At 40.9% G+C, this 16,671-nt stretch overlaps 1 protein-coding gene across 1 annotated transcript in view; it reads left to right on the top strand.

Moving 5' to 3' along the window:
* Positions 1-16,671, top strand: part of AGA (aspartylglucosaminidase) — a 48,617-nt gene that overhangs the window by 22,216 nt on the left and 9,730 nt on the right. Inside the window, exons 5-8 of the mRNA XM_089684065.1 lie at positions 7,479-7,596; positions 7,692-7,767; positions 10,541-10,648; positions 14,988-15,121. Coding sequence (XP_089540191.1) covers positions 7,479-7,596; positions 7,692-7,767; positions 10,541-10,648; positions 14,988-15,121 — 436 coding nt within the window. The remainder of the gene's footprint in view (positions 1-7,478; positions 7,597-7,691; positions 7,768-10,540; positions 10,649-14,987; positions 15,122-16,671) is intronic.

Below are 16,671 nucleotides of genomic sequence, written 5' to 3'. Positions count from 1 at the left end.
TTCAAGAGAGGAACTTCAACCTCATTTGCTGGTACAGATCCCCTTAGACTGCTTTTAAATCTCCCCAACCAACTCAAATCTATGTTGACAGTATCCAAAAGCAGGTTGGCACTCTTGTAGATATCTGGTGAAGATGCTCCTTAATTACGCAACAGTTATGTACCTTTTTATATGGTGGAATGAACAAACTGCTTATGAGAGTGAGCTTGGGCTATCTTTTTCGTACAGTGACCTTATCCTACATGACCCTACTGCTATCCCTGTCTTCTCCGTCGTGATTACCCCGATTCAATTCTTTTTGCTTTGACCGCTTGAAGGCTGTAATGACACTCTGGAACATTCTGGGGCCTTCACATTTTAAAAATCAAGATTTCAAACTCGCACTGTCCTTCACAACACGATATGCATCTTTTATTCTCTTAAGTTACACATGGAACTATAGAACCTCTGCACACAATGGTGGTAAGCTAGGGCACAAACTCTGTAATTCATAAAGACTGGCCCAGACAGATTTTGCAAAGATTTTTTTTTTTCTCATGTATTCTAAAAAGTGGTGCAAAATGCACCAAATTCAGGTACCTGTCTAGAGCTTGTACTTGAATTTGACACATGCTGCACCACTTTTTAGAATGCATGTGAGACACTTTTGCAAAATTTGTCTGAGCCGGTTTCTCTCAGTACGCCAAAAGAGAGTTGGTCTCCTTTTATTGAACCCCACCAAGCCTCCCCCTCCCCAGTATGTTTTAGTGCTTACTGCTGCATTCTTGCATTAATAAATGATGTCTATCCAGCATGAGCCACTACTGTTCCTATTGAATTGTGAACGTGTTCCCATCTTCCCTTCTATTTAGCGAACCTTATAGTGAACCTTCAATCACAAGCTGATGGCTTTTGTAGTAGCCGTCAGCTTGTGCGAGTTTTCTTCAGTCAGCTCTCAGCTTAAAAGTGATGCAATAGCGGCTCTCTAGCTGCCAATCGTATGCAGAGCCAGCAGTGCGGTGCCCCCCACAGCCCAAGCCAGCACCTCCTCCTCCATCCATGATTATTGGGCTATCTCACTCTTACCAGGCGACCAGGGCCACAACCACTGGCTTTAGGGGGAAGAGCAATGTGAGACAGAAGCAAATTCATGCCTCAGTCTCGCATTTAAAGAATGGAAGTGACGATTATTTCATCACTTCAGGTTTCATATCCCCCATTTCCTGGACGGTACAACCAGGAGACACATCTAATCAAGCTGATCAGTTAGGTGCTGTGAAGGGCAGGGGAGACATTGATCCCTAATGTCTCCAGAACGAGTACCTGTCACCTGCCCAATGCTATCGCATGGAGGTTTATTAACTCTTTGTAATAGCAATCAAGTAAAAATAAATAAATAAAAACGTTGTTAAAATTAAAAAAATGGCTGTAACCCCAATTGCCCTGCATACGTGTGCAAACGCACACCCAGGTTGCACAGGTGTATAAACCGCAGTCACCACACATATGACATACCGCCATAAATGTCAGTGAAAGCAATATTTTTTTAGCTCCTAGTTACAGTAACTCTTAAAAAAAAGAATTTTTCTCTAGAACTGAACTGGTTAAGTAAAGAAAATGTATAGAAGAACAGACCTAAAACAATTATTGCAGTTGAGAAGCAGAAAAAATTTGTAAGATGCTATTTGTTGGCCAGGTTGGGATTTTTCAGTAGGTGCTTTATTGTGCATGATATTGCACATAAAAACGAAAACTGTGCTTACAAAGTCTTTTGTCATTTATGGTGCTTTTTTTTTTTTTTTTTTTTTTTTTTTTTTTTTTTTATAAATGAATGCAGATTTTTATTAGGATGAGGAGTAAGATTCGTAGTTGGTCAGTTTCTCATTGAATATGAATGTCAAACACAGGGGAAAGTGCCCACCTATTTGTTTTAGAGATTCTTATACACTGGGCAGTAACTGGTCATAAGAACATGGTCCGATGCAGAAAAATACTTTTCTGCTTTATTAATAATATAAATTGAACTTTCTACAAGCATGTTTTATGACGAAGACCACTATCCTAGCTAATCTTTGCACTGACAGGTGAGAAAATGGGAGATTGGAAGCAAATTTCTAATCTGATTAACATAGTTTTCTAATGTTGTGGTATGTCAAAGTCATCTGAATGTGTGCATACTCTGGATATTGTCTTCTCACAGCTATTAAATCAGACACCAGCCACTCAGGTACCTAACTTGAAGAATAAGTACCATAGTTCTGTTTAACATGAGATGGAAAAGTAATGAAAAATTAATGGTTATGTCTACCAATGTCTAAAAATGTCCTGGATGATTGGTGATTGGTTCCCAGTCTTACTGTAACTGACTCTGATCAACTATGTCTGACACTTGTAAATTGTGACTTCTGCAGACACTCTATGGCAAATCCTTCTCATAGGAAGAATTGATTGGCCAAGTTGTATTTTACCTTGCTTTTTTACTTGGAGGTTAACCAACATGGAGAGGAGGGAAATCCTCCTCTCCATGCTTTCTGCTCTCTGCTCCATTCACGGTAAGGAAGTCTGAGGAGCTTATTTTGGAAATCTCACAAGAAAGATCTATCATTTTTTTCTTTTAAGGCCACCAGATTGTGGCTGCATGTTCTAAGACGTAAACGGGCTCTATGGGGGGTGGCTACCGCGCTGCTGAAAGGCCGCTTGATCCTACAGCTTCGCTTCAGAGCCGGGAATTCTATCTTCTCGAGGCGACCCTGAACACGATTCTCCTCAACTGCTGCTGGAAGCAAGATGGTGCTGGCAGCCGCTCTCTGGCTCCAGCCAGCGACTCCGACGGCTTCTCTGAGCCCGCTTTCTGCAGGAAACTCCCCAGGGTCTCAGCCACAATCTCCTGAGGCTTCTTCACCACTCTCCAGGAGCCCTGCTAATCTAAGCCCCGTCTGACAGTCAGAATCAGAGGTGAACACAGGCCACAACTCCCAGGATGACAGCAGGGAGCTGGCGGATGCCATTAACTTCTTCCCCACCAGCAACCAACCCATCTCCAATAGAACCCTAAAGGACATGCTTGTCTTGCTGTGCAGTTCTCTGCATAACGATATAATGACATGCATGTAAAATTTTAAAGCTGAAGTGAATGAGTTGAGAGGGAGAGTGTATCATATAGAGCAGATGATGGGTGAATTTGCATCCACATACATTACATTAGTAGATGTACACAATGAACAGGATGATGAGGTAACATGGCTAAAGGCTAAGTTGGAGGACAGGTCAGGCAGAAACAATGTGAAGATTCGTGGGATTTATGAGACTATTCAACCAGCACAGCTACAGCAACATGCACATGATCTTATGAGAACTGTACTGCCTTTATTTCTGAATCCGAGCTGGTGATGGATAGAATTCATCATTTATCTAAACCAACATATCTCCCTGACAACATCCCTAGAGATGTTCTCATGAGTATTTCTACCACCTCAAGGAGCAATTCATGTTAGCCTATCAGAAATCCACGCAGATGCCTGAGAAATATGCGGCCATCCAACTCTATGCAGATTTCTCAAAATATACGATGCAGAAATATACAGTAAAGGAAATAAGTATTTGATCCCCTGCTGATTTTGAATGTTTGCCCACTCGCAAAGATATGATCAGTCTAAAAATCGAATGGTAGGTGTATTGTAACACTGAGAGACCAGAATAGTAATGGCATGCAATGCCAAGCTCTGGTTTCTAAAGGGAGCAAAATCCTTTCTTGTATTAAGAGGTATAGACTCAAGAGAGAGAGATATCATTCTACCTAGGGATGCACTGAAATTCCGGTGGCCGAAAACACTTCTTTCGGCTGTCAGCTGAAATGAAAAAAAGCACTGATACTGGTGCCAAAAAACCCCGGCCCTCAAAGCCACTCGGTTGCCTCTCGGTAGTTCAGTCTTACCTAAGAAACCATTGATCCCAGTGTTTGGCATAAAGATGAATGAAAGATGAGTTAAAGAAAGATGGCTGCCACACATCTCTATGCCCTTGGAGGACCGGAGCGGTTCTGGACTTTTTTTTAAATTTATCTTAAAGCACTAGATCAGCGCCCTTTTTTTTTTTTTTTTTTTTTTTTTTTCTTCTAATGCTTTACATTGCAGAGAAGAGATGTGGGGTCTTATTTACCCCATATCTCCCCACAAAGAGGACCTGTCACTAATTATTTCTATCGCAAGGGATGCATGCATTCCTTTATGTTAGGAATAAAAGTGATTACAATTTTTTTAAATATTTTTTTTTTTTTTTTAAAGTTTAACCGCCTCCTGCCCGCTATATAGTACAATGACGGGTGCAAGGCGGTTCTCTCGTTCTGGGAGGACGTCCTATGACATCCTCCCATTCTAACCGTGCATGCGCGGCTCCAGGAGCATGCAGCGCGGCGATCGGTAGTGCGCTGTGTCCCTTGGACACAATGGATCACCGATCAACGGAAAGAGCTGAAGATGACAGCTCGAGAGCAGAGGAGAGCTGGTAATCTGCATCCCTCAGAGGGGACATGTGCACTGATCATCAGTGTCCATCAGTGCCAGCTGTCATTGCTCATCCATGCCACCTATCAGTGCACATCAATGCCTCATATCATGCCCATCTGACTGCCTTTCAGTGCCACCTATCGGTGCCCGTCAGTGCTGCCTGTCAGTGCCACCTAACAGTGCCAATCAGTGCCATATATGAGTGCTGCCTTTCAGTGCCCATCAGTGCCACCTACCAGTGCCTCCTCATCAGTGCCCATCAGTGCCACCTATCAGTGTCCATTGTCTTGGAAATTCGCTTTCAACGAATTTCTCCTTACCGTGAGTGTCCGCAGTTGGATGCGCAGCAATCCCCCATAAAGCTGTGCGAACTTCGCTTACCGCGACTGCAGCTAAACTCCACGATTCCTGCGCCTCCAACTGGTTTAGCTCTGTTGATATGTGGGGAAAATGGAGCTCCCGTGACCCAGGAATAATCAGATGACACTCTCAGGTTGGAGGTTGAATTCACTCTGTCCGGCTCTAACCCCGGACTCCTGTTTTATTAAAAGCACACACACGCCCCCCCCCACAAGGGGGGTCAGGTCAATCCCCTCTCACAGAACAATGTATAGGGGTTTCCATACATGAGAATGTACATCCTGTTTGAAGTGTAGCATTTCCTCTTATCTATACTGAAAACCAATTAAACCAGTCCTCCCCTCCCCCATAAGCTCTCTGTGGAGAGCAAGCTTCCCATCCTTTACATGCTATCAGCTCCTAGTAGTATGTTCACTCTCTGTACAAGCATCCCTTAGATTAAACAGTGCCAGTCTGTATCTGAATGGGCCCAATACGATCTTTATTAAAACACATCCAACCAGATACAGTTCAGGTCGGTAGTGGCTTGTAAGATATACATGAGCCTACATGCGGAGTTCGCACTGCCCGGCTCCTGCCCATATGAAGTCCATGTGGTACTATGCTGCTGATATGTGAATACAGGCCCACGGCCTACCACCGGCGGCATTTGCATCGAATGCCGTGGTGGCATACACACCGGTCTATAAGCGCAGATCTGCCATCTCATCCATTACTGAGCTGAGTACTGTAATATATACATTGTAAATGCGCATGGCCTAATTGCAGCCTTCAGAGCTTTAATTAAGCCACACGAGAGACATATGAATAACACTCATATATGACACATTTAAAGTTCAACCTGTAATACAAAATTTCCATGACACCATCAGTGCAGCCTATCAGTGCCCATCACTGCAGCCTCATTAGCGCACATCAGTGAAGGAGAAAAATCACTTATTTACAAAATTTTATAACAAAAACTAAGAAAAAAAACGTTTTTTTTTCAACATTTTCAGTGGTTTTTGGTTTGTTTAAGAAAAAATAAAAAACCCAGAGGTGATTAAATACCACCAAAATAAAGCTCTGTCACAAAAAAATGATAAAAATTTCATATGGGTACAGTGTTGCATGACCACGCAATTGTCATTCAAAGTGCAACAGCGCTGAAAGCTGGAAATTGGCCTGGGCAGGAAGGGGGTATAAGTGCCCTGTAGGCTAGTGGTTAAAGTGCTCCCATCCCCCTGTGCTTGCACATAGTGGTGAACGCATATGTAGGCCATGCCCACATATGTAAATGGTGTTCAAACCACACACAATGTGAGGTATCTCCATGAACATCGGAGCAAGAGCAATAATTATCGCACTAGACCTCCTCTGTAACTTTACACTGCTGACCTGTAGAAATTTTTAAAGCATCACCCATGGAAATTTTTAAGTACCGCAGTTTCACCCCATTCCACGAGCATGTGCAATTTTACAGCGTGAATGTTGGGTATCTATTTACTCGCCGTAACATCCTCTTACATATTTTACAAAACATTTGGGGTATATATTGTTTGTTTGTTTTTTGTTTTTGTTTTTTTAAAGTGTATTTGTTTCCAAAAAATATTCATTTAGAATTTTCAGGTTCGGCACCCGAATTTTCATTCTGGTGCACCACTAATTCTACTCCTGTACAAATCATTAGTAACACCTCATCTGGAATATGCAGTTCAGTTTTGGGCACCAATTCACAAAAAGAACATTGGGGAACTGGAGAAAGTACAGAGAAGGGCAACCAAACTGATAAGAAGCATGGAGGAACTCAGCTATGAGGAAAGATTAGAGGAACTGAATTTATTCTTTCTTGAGAAGAGGAGATTAAGGGGGGATATGATCAACATGTATAAATACATCAGTGGTTCATATAGTGAACTCGGTGTAGAGCTATTCACCCTGAGGTCATCACAGAGCACAAGGGGTCACTCTTTATGTCTGGAGGAAAAGAAGTTTAATCTCCAAATACGGAAAGGTTTCTTCACAGTGAGAGCTGTGAAAATGTGGAACAGACTCCCTCAAGAGTTGGTTCTGGCCAGCTCAGTGGATTGCTTCAAAAAAGGCCTGGATTGTTTCTTGGATATCCAGAATATAACTGGATACTAACATTTATAGGTAAAGTTCCAATCCAGGGAATATCAGGAAGGAATTTTTTTACCATGCAGGAGCAATTTGATTCATGCTTTTGCTGGGTTTTTTGCCTTCCTCTGGATCAACTGAGGGTGTAGGATTATAAGCTCTGTATACCCGTTTTGATACCAGACTGTACCATATACCATCCATTTCCTTTGAAACATTCCTGTCAGATCCATTGTTCAATGTTTGTTGAATGTTTGACACTTGCTATTTTCTTTGTCTGAATTATGATTTTCAGATTTCATTTCAGACCTACTCTTTTGTATGCCCTTTATTGACTCTTTATTCTTGCTATTTTGTACTCCATTTATACTATTCTATTTTTTGAAAATAATAAAAATAATGGAGGAAAACTGGTTCTATAATTTTACAATACATATATTTGAGGCCCATGTAATTATTAACATACTGTATTTAAACATGCTAGAAGTCTGGAAGTAATGGCACATACTGTAAAAGTGTGCTGTTTTTGATTTACAGAATGTGACGCCAGACCCAAGCACATGTTGTGGTCCTTATAAGCCTTTGAAAGGATTTAAAAATGATAAACCACCTTCTCTTCAGAAAGCAGTTGATGTGCACAGCCATGATACTATTGGTAAGAAAGTTGTGGAGGTCCATCAAATATTAACATGTTTATTCATTATCTATGGTATATCTATATTTAAACTTTTTTTTTTTTCTTTTTTTGAGGAATGATTGCTGTGGACAAACAAGGAAATGTTGCAACAGGAACTTCAACCAATGGAGCATCTCACAAAATTCCTGGGTGAGTGATTGACGACATTTCAGTAGTCCTACCCAACGCAGGCGCAGTTAACCACTTGCCCTCCAGATGATTTACCCCCTTTCCTGACCAGGCTTTTTTTTTTTTTTTCTGCACTACGGCGCTGTTACTTTAACTGACATGCAACGTTGCACCCAAATTAAATTTATGTCTTTTTTTTTTTTTCCCCACGAATAGAGCTTTCTTTCAGTGGTATTAGATCACCTGTGCGTTTTTTTTTTTTTTTTTCTTTTAACTATAGTAAAAAAAAAAACTGACAATTTTGAGAAACAACAATTTTGACTTTTTGCGATGTAACATGTCCAGTAGAAAAAAAATTTAAAAAATCAAATTTTGTCGTAAATTTAGGCCAAAATGTATTCTGCTACGTCTTTGCTAAAAATATATATATATATATATATACTGGGATTTTGTTTTTCTTTATACTAGTATTGGCGGCGATCAGTGACTTATAGCGGGACTGTGGCGGGCATTCTGACACTGAGGGGAACTGACTTGGTGTCACTAACATCCCCAATGACACCAATACAGTGATCAGTGGTAATAAAAAGCACTGATACTGTACTAATGGCAATGGGCAGGAAGGGATTAACATGTGGGGCAATCAAAGGGTTAGCTGTGTGTGGTTTTACTAGGGGCTGGGTCTGTGAGCTTCACTGTAAGCACACTGTTTTGCATAGCGAATGGCCATGCATGTAGGGAGTGCGTGCCCCCTACCCGGAAATGCAAAATCGTGTGTGTGTGTGTGTGTGTGTGTGCGCATTCATGATTTTGCACACCCGTGATGCCCTGTAGCAATACTTCTGCTATAGGGTGGATGGGAAGCAGTTAAAGTATATGTAAGCCCTAACCTTGTAAAACAACCCATTCAGTTTAAAATAGATTAAAGGCAAAAATATATTTGTTTTATAGATCTAAAAAAATAACTACTTCTTCTTTTTTTTTTTTTTTTTTTTTTTTTTTTTTTTTTTTTTTTATGACAAAAAAAGATCACATACCCTCTAAGCTCCTTATGCAGCTGAGAACAGATCTGGGGGAGCAGAAACGGCACTATAGAGAACTTGCCAGTAAAAGGCTGTGCAGGTGGGGGTGTCAGGACAAGTCTGATGATTGGAGGAGAGCACACAGAGTTCCCAGCACAGCTCTCATGCCTAGTGTAGTCTGTTTTTAATAGGAAGAGGGACTGGCAGGAACATCAGGGATTTCACACAAAGGAAGCAATACAAAGAGAACTGGAGACATTTTCATACAAGTACATGGAACAGCAGGCACATGTCCGCAAAAATAAATTAAAATCCAGGTGAACATTTTCCAGCAGGTGCTAAACAGGATTGAATAGCCCAGTGTTTAAAGCAGAACTCCTGGCAATCTGCTAAATATATGATTTAAAATATATAAATGTTTTCTTTTTTATTCACTACCAGTGGTTTTCCGAATTATTATTTATTTTTTTATATAACCAACCTTCTAATTTGCCAGATTTTTCATTTCATTGTTCATCCTTGAAATCCACTCTATTTTATGATACAATTTTACTAATTCCTTGTTCAGTTTTGTTGCTCCTCCACCGTCAATGATGATGCTGATTTATAGGTCAACTAGAGGCAGAGCAGTGATATCATGAAGTTGCTGAACTAGGAAATAACTATGCCACCTACCAAGCTGTGCTGGTGTCCTAAAATCATAAGGCGATAAGACATTCTGTACAAAACCAAAAATCATTTGGCAGGTAAAACAGAATATAAATTGGTTGAAAGGGAAGGAAAATACTAAATCTTGAGCTGTCAGCAGAACATGAATAAAGCAAAAATCCTACAATAAGGCTACTTGTTGTGGTGAAAACTGTGTCTAAAAGGATATTTCCCAACCCCCCTCCCCATTTGGAAATATTTCCTCACTTCTAGGAGACAGGAAATCTCTCAGTAGGAAAACTGATGGCAAGTGAACACCTGAGAGCAATTTCAATTATTCCCTACTCTGAATTTGAATCTTACAAAGGTTTTGGATTTAGGTTTACTTTAGGTATTGAACATGAATCGATTTTATCACCTGGAATTGATTTTTACCTCCTCTCCGTAGATACATCATGGAATCTCACATTTATAGCCAGTGAGAGCTAGCTATATTTTAAAGAGTAACACCACAGGGATTTACTAAAGCTTGAACACTCAGAATCTGGCTACCATGCACAGCTGCACCATTGAGCTTTAGCCTGCGGTCAAATCGGGTGCGATTTGGCATGCGATTTGCATGCCAGGTAACTTGCAAATCGTATGCCAAGTTGCACCCAATTGTCCACAATTACAGCGGCCAAATCGGTGCAGTTCCAACTTGGTTTGAGCTGCACCGATTTCTAAAGTAGTAGACGCACTACTTTTGGTGTGATTTGCATAGACATCTGTATCAGATGTCTTGCAAATCGCGTCCTGATATCGGTGGGTCCCCTGACTTTGAAATCATGCAACTTCACTGTAAGTCGCACGATTTCAAACTCTGGCTTGATGTGAACGGGGGCTTAAGCTTTCAGCTTGTTCAATTACGTTTTGACAATAAAATCTGGTAAATTTCCCCACATCTGTAATTAATCGGTGTAAATTGTCACTAAATTCTAACCAAAATGTCTGTCTGAATTGTTTTGTCCGCTCTTATGGACAGCTACACATGTTTTCCATTTGCAGTATGTTGAAATTAATTTCCAAAGATGTCCAGGGATGGTTTGGTTTTTAAATGACAAATACATTTGTGCCAATTTTAGACGTGTGGGTGATTCACCAATCATTGGAGCAGGATCCTACGCAGACAGTTCAGTGGGAGGAGCAGCTGCTACAGGAGATGGAGATACCATGATGAGATTTTTACCAAGGTAATATGGGTTGTTTTAAAATTATAGTAGATTGTAGTGACTTGTAAAACTCTTCATGTAGAGATGTTGAATGGCAATACATTAGAGTGCCAAACTGAATAGGCTAATGCTGTTAATGAACTGTATTTCCTTTACTGAGTAAAAGCATATAATTGTTTTATTCCATAACTTTTTTTTTTATTTATATATATTATTGAAGACTTTGAGTACAGACAAATATACAGTAGAGCAGCAATGGGCAAACTACGGCCCGCGGGCCGTATACGGCCCGGCGGACCTTTTAATCCGGCCCGCGGAGCTAGGCTTCCGCTAGGCTGCTCTCACAGTCCGCCCTGAAGACCGGTGTAGCATGAAAATCTGTCTCCTATGAGGATCTGTCCCCCTCGACGTATCTGCGCATGTGCCGGAGATCGCCGATCGGCTGCTAATGCCTGAAACTGGCACATGCGCAGATACGTCGAGGGGGGCAGATCCTCATAGGAGACAGATTTTCATGCTACACCGGAACGGCGCGGGAACACGGCGAGAGGAACGCGCGGAGCAAAGGTAAGTGAATTGACACAGGGGGGACTTGGGGACTTAATATGGGGGATGAATTAATATGGGGGATGAATTACTATAGGGGGGATGAATTACTATAGGGGGGATGAATTACTATAGGGGGGATGAATTACTATATGGGGGATGAATTACTATGGGGGATGAATTACTATGGGGGATGAATTACTATATGGGGGATGAATTACTATATGGGGGATGAATTACTATGGGGGATGAATTACTATATGGGGGATGAATTACTATATGGGGGATGAATTACTATGGGGGATGAATTACTATATGGGGGATTAATTACTATGCTTACTATGGGGGAATATTACTATACTTACTATGGATGACACATACACATCATTCATCTACTCTTGGTCCGGCCCCCCGGGTCCAATATATGAACCCATTGCGGCCCTCAAGTCAAAACGTTTGCCCACCCCTGCAGTAGAGGCACAGTATAGGTTCACAACTAAAACCTTTACAGCAGAATGCAAAATACAGAACATAAAAAGCTAATGCAGGGAATGCAGTTTCTCAGTTGGCATGGGAAATATATTTGAAATGCTTACCCTTTCCCATGTGTTTTCGCTTTCCATAAATTATTTTCTTTTGATTTGCAATGTCCCTCTGACCTTGTTAGCAGGTGTGACTATTTCAAAAGCATCATGTTCATAGCACAGCCTTGCCATCCCCTTCTAGGAGTATCAAATTACGCTCTTTGATGATGCATATTCTCCATCCCTCCCATTACCTCCCTACATATTTATTTAAGTAACAGTCAGGAAAGAGAGAAGGGGCATGGTTAGTCTGCTGACATCACATCCAAGATGGCGGCGCCCAGCAGCAGTTTCAGGGTTTTTGGATGGCCATACAAGGGAGGCTTTTACAGGTGAATAACATGCATAAAATGGATTTAAATGCCCATATACTATGGGGAAAATGTTGAAATAATGTCAGGAGACAGGGTCTCTTTAAAGCAGATGTTTTGTGACAAGATGCTTGGATTGCTAGTTAAACAAGTATTACTAGTGGAATTCTTGTGCAGCTTTTTCTCCAGGATTTGTAAGCAAGGACTTCTAATAATATTTTTTTTCAATACATTCCAGCAAGTCTGATAATTTAGTTTTAAATTAATTTGAATATATACTACTTTAAACTGGTGAAGAGCCAGAAATCTCTTCTTTGAAATGTGGTATTTTATTTGTATTTGAGTGGAAGCAGTTCACTATGTTCTGCAGGTAATTGCCATACAAGGCAAACAAATACAGACAATACATACAAAGTTAAGCTATCACTGTATCAAGCATAGTACATCCTACTATCTGTTCTTTCTGTTCCACAGGCTTTTATGACCATTAACTAGTGTTGCCAGCTGATTGTAAACATACTTATTTGGCTCCATACACACTGGGCTTAAATAAAACACCAATTCCCTTAGCAGAAAAAAAACACTGATATGGAGTTTTTGCACACAATTTAGGAGAGTTTAGCATTTTTTTTTCTGCCAGGAAGTTCAATAGACGCTAACCAGAAGGTTTTTTCCTAACTTTTATACATTGAGTTTAAGATATGCATCTAATCGTCATAATGTGCATGGACACATAGGATAACACTGAGCTGCTTCTACAGGCAAAACACAACTCCCGTAGAAGCAGGGATTTTCTATAATAGCCTTTGGATGAGTTGAGGATACACAGGATCTACCAAATATATCCCAAGCATACTGGATGGTTACTGTGTGTCTGTCATATAGCAAATCAATGAATATCTGTCCATTATATTTTTAAATAAACCTATCATAGGAGAAACATTTATGACCTCTGTGGCCAGAATACATGGCTATCACACTAACCCTCTTGCCTCACTTACTTTGACACACCCCCCAGGGGTACGCACACGGCGTTCCTGATCGCGGTAAAGGGCAAATCACTGTGATCTCATTGTAAACAGACTTGCCGGTTATCAGTAGTCATTACCTCACGTGCTGTCTCAGTGAGAGGAGAGTCAGTAACCGGCAATTCACACATGGGCCATTTACACTGATAGGCTGCAATGTTGATCAGTTCCCTGATTATCAGTGCAGCCTCATCCGCACACATCAGTGAAAGAGAAAAATTACTTATTTGCAAAAAAAATTTTTTTTTTCAAAACCTGATGATTAAATATCACCAAAAGAAAGCTCTATCTTTCAGGGACAGTGCTGAAAATTGTCCTGGGCAGGAAGTACCCAGTATTGAAGTGGTTAAGGCAAAACATTTTTTTGGATAGAGAGGGGAGGTATTAGAACACCTGTCAGTTATTGCTGTCTGTGCCCCCATTAGGGAGATCCACCCTCTTTGTCCTGTTTACCATTATTGAAAGTAAAAGAAAATCCCAAATTTTGGGTTGTCCCCAGAAAAGTAATAGAAGATAAATATTCCAATGGGGACATTAATTCTGTGGCCTGGGGTCCCCAAGGGATTCCCTTCATTTGAGGGTATTTCCTCTCACTTCTTGTCAATGGGGTAGGAAGTGAAGGGTAAGTTCCCCAATGGGACACAGATGGCAAAAAAACTGTGGTCATAACCCTTGCTTACTCTATCCAAAATGGGGGGAGGGGTTTGCCTATAGTTCTACCTTAAGATATTCCTTATGCTGCACTGCTTTCCCATATGACTTGATGTAAATTACATGTGTCCTGATTTTTAAATTGCAGCACATTTTGAAACCGATATGCTGCATAGGAACTACTAAACTTGCTTAGTGTAAAATAAGGAACGCTTTTTTTTTTTTTTTTTCCTGCTTCTAAATAGTGTTGCAGTGTGAGGATGATGGTACTTTTCAGACAACAGTTCTGGAGACTTGGTACCATTGCTACACCTCTTGTCTGCTCTTTGGACTACTAGTGAAGATCACTACGCTGGTAATTCAGACTTGAGTTTTTATCTTCATGAAAGCTCCTTTCCCTCCCTTACCCACAGTGTGCCAACTGTGAGACTGGTTTTAGCTCTCAGTTGCCGTGTAGCTATTCTATATACTGTAAAGCCGGGTTTCAGGTATTTAAAGTAATTGTGGATTCTGAAGTGATACTTAAGGCAACCAAAGCATATGTTATATATGAAAGTTATTTAATGGGAACCCATCACAATAGAAATGTTAGGACTGCCATTGCTGGCTTACCTTTTGAAAATAGGAGAAGAACTCTGTTAATGCAACTATCATTCATGACAGATTTCATAGAAGGCAAGATTAGTCCTCCAGGTCTGTAATCGTATCCTTTCTATGCTACTTAGTTCACTGGCAACATGCTTGTTTGAGGTCTGTCGGTCACTATTAGTCACACACACAGAACTAGCATGCTGTCATTGAATAATCGGCAACAAGCAGCCTGGTCAATGACTAAGGGGTAAGGAGGACAGACCTGGTGCTTGCACTAAATGTCAGCAATGGTGACTCTTTTGTTTCATGTTTTGATGCTAATACATTCTCCTTAGCAGGTTCTTAAAGACTAACCTGTTGCTCGTGTATCTCTACATGAATATAGTAGTGGTAACTACCCATTTATAAAATGATGGTTCCTTTTGACTCACATCTGTATAGATCCAGGGGCTTATGCACAAAAAGTGTGCTAACAGAAGATTTTCTTGGACCAGATCAATATCCCAGGAGTTTAATTTACTTGATGCTATACTCTGATTAAAAAGTGTTCCTTTATTTATTTATTTTTTTTGAGCAGGGTAGAATAGTATACCTCTTCTGTGATTAAAAAAAAGAATAAAGCATTCATTTGGTATTCTTTTGTTTTTAGTTACCAAGCTGTGGAGAACATGAGAATGGGAGCTGATCCCACCACTGCCTGCCGCAAAGCTATTGCTAGAATCCAGAAACATGTCCCAGTGTTTTTTGGAGCTATAATATGTGCCAACCACACAGGGAGTTATGGTAAGTTTATCCGTATACTCATTGGGTTTTACATAAAATAAAGTTCAAGTCTCCTATTCTGAATGTTCATATTTTACATTTTCAGCTTGGAAGTTTTTACAGACCTCCTGGGGTGGTTTTTTTCATACCATTTATTAGAAAATGGAATATTGCCTAACATATCAACTACTAACTATATTTTTATTTCTGCCAAATTCTGATCCTGGCTGTGTCTCTTTATGACAGTTCCCAGTGAGGATAATGGGTCTAAAGCTGGCCATACACTGCGCAAACTTCAGCCATTCCCTGCTCACCAGAATTTAATTGTTTGAGCACCTTCTGATGAAGGCACATGTTGGTAAATCTGTTTTGATCAGCGGCAGTAGCCGCTGATGTGTGTAGTTTCTCAGCAGCTGGTTATGGACAGTGGTAGGCGCATCTCCGTGTAGTGGTTATTAAAAACATTTACTAAAGTAGACAATTGGCAACTTGCAAAATACACGGTGATAACTGGCAGGTAAGTGTGAACACACACGTCAGCCTCTGGGGTGAATCTTCTCACAGCAGGACATGTTTCCTCAAGTTATTTCTAGCATCTGGGCTTGTTATAACATGGATGAATCAGCCTCACACTGGTCCGTCAGTCTCGCACCTCCTCCAGAAACAGGAAGGCCAGGCTGGGTTACACAACAGCTAGGTTCCTGTTGAAGTCAATGGAAGCCAGGGACAGCAGACTAGGTGTAGCAGTACAGCAAAGGAAGACCACAAGACCAGATGCTGGAATTCCTTTGAGGAAGCATGTACTGCTGTGAGATGATTTACCACCAGAGGCTGACATGTGTTCACAATTAGATGGCAGTTATCACCGTGTATTGTGCAAGTTGCCAATTGTCTACTTATAGTGGTATACTTACACATGCCTAGTGAAGTGACTAGCCTCAGGTGATACACGGTGATGAAACACATCCTCCTACATACAGTAGGTTGTACCTATTTATCTGCAGTCTTCTCTTCTCTACATCCATTGAAAGTGCAGAATTTACACAGGATATCTCAGATCTGAAATGCAGGGGGGGGATGTAGTAGGGAACTGAGAATTCCCTCTCCAGAGTTCAGTGAGGAGAGCTCTGAGAGCTGATTGGAGGGAAGATACACACCCCCTTCACACAGCTTACAGGAACAGAGCTGAGGCTGTCAGTCATAGGCTATGCCCTCCCTGTCACCATTTTTTTCTCGGTGTCAGGAAAACTTGTCAGAAGTGACTCATGCTGATAGTAGCGGAAATGAAGCAGCAGACAGAAATGACACTTGGTGCTCTGGATTGAGACAAGTACACATTATATATGAAAATGCTTTGTTCATATTTCATTCCTGAGGCTTACATCTAGAGCCATTCCATAATCTTCCATGGCCACTCTCCTTGGGATAGAGATCTATTTTCACCCCAGCCCCATAATCTCCACACCTATATTTTACAGCATTTGGTACAGCTATTAGAATACAATGTGCCAGAATGGGTAATTCCTCATTCCATCTCGTTTGTGTGGTTGGAGGAATGATAAAAAAAAATA

The sequence above is a fragment of the Staurois parvus genome, unplaced genomic scaffold, assembly GCF_062004578.1.
Source record: "Staurois parvus isolate SC_StPar_1 unplaced genomic scaffold, SC_StPar_1.0 ptg000334l, whole genome shotgun sequence".
NCBI classification, from domain to species: Eukaryota; Metazoa; Chordata; class Amphibia; order Anura; family Ranidae; genus Staurois; species Staurois parvus.
Note: the sequence above shows the minus strand (reverse complement) of the source record. Positions and strands in the feature narration are given on the sequence as shown.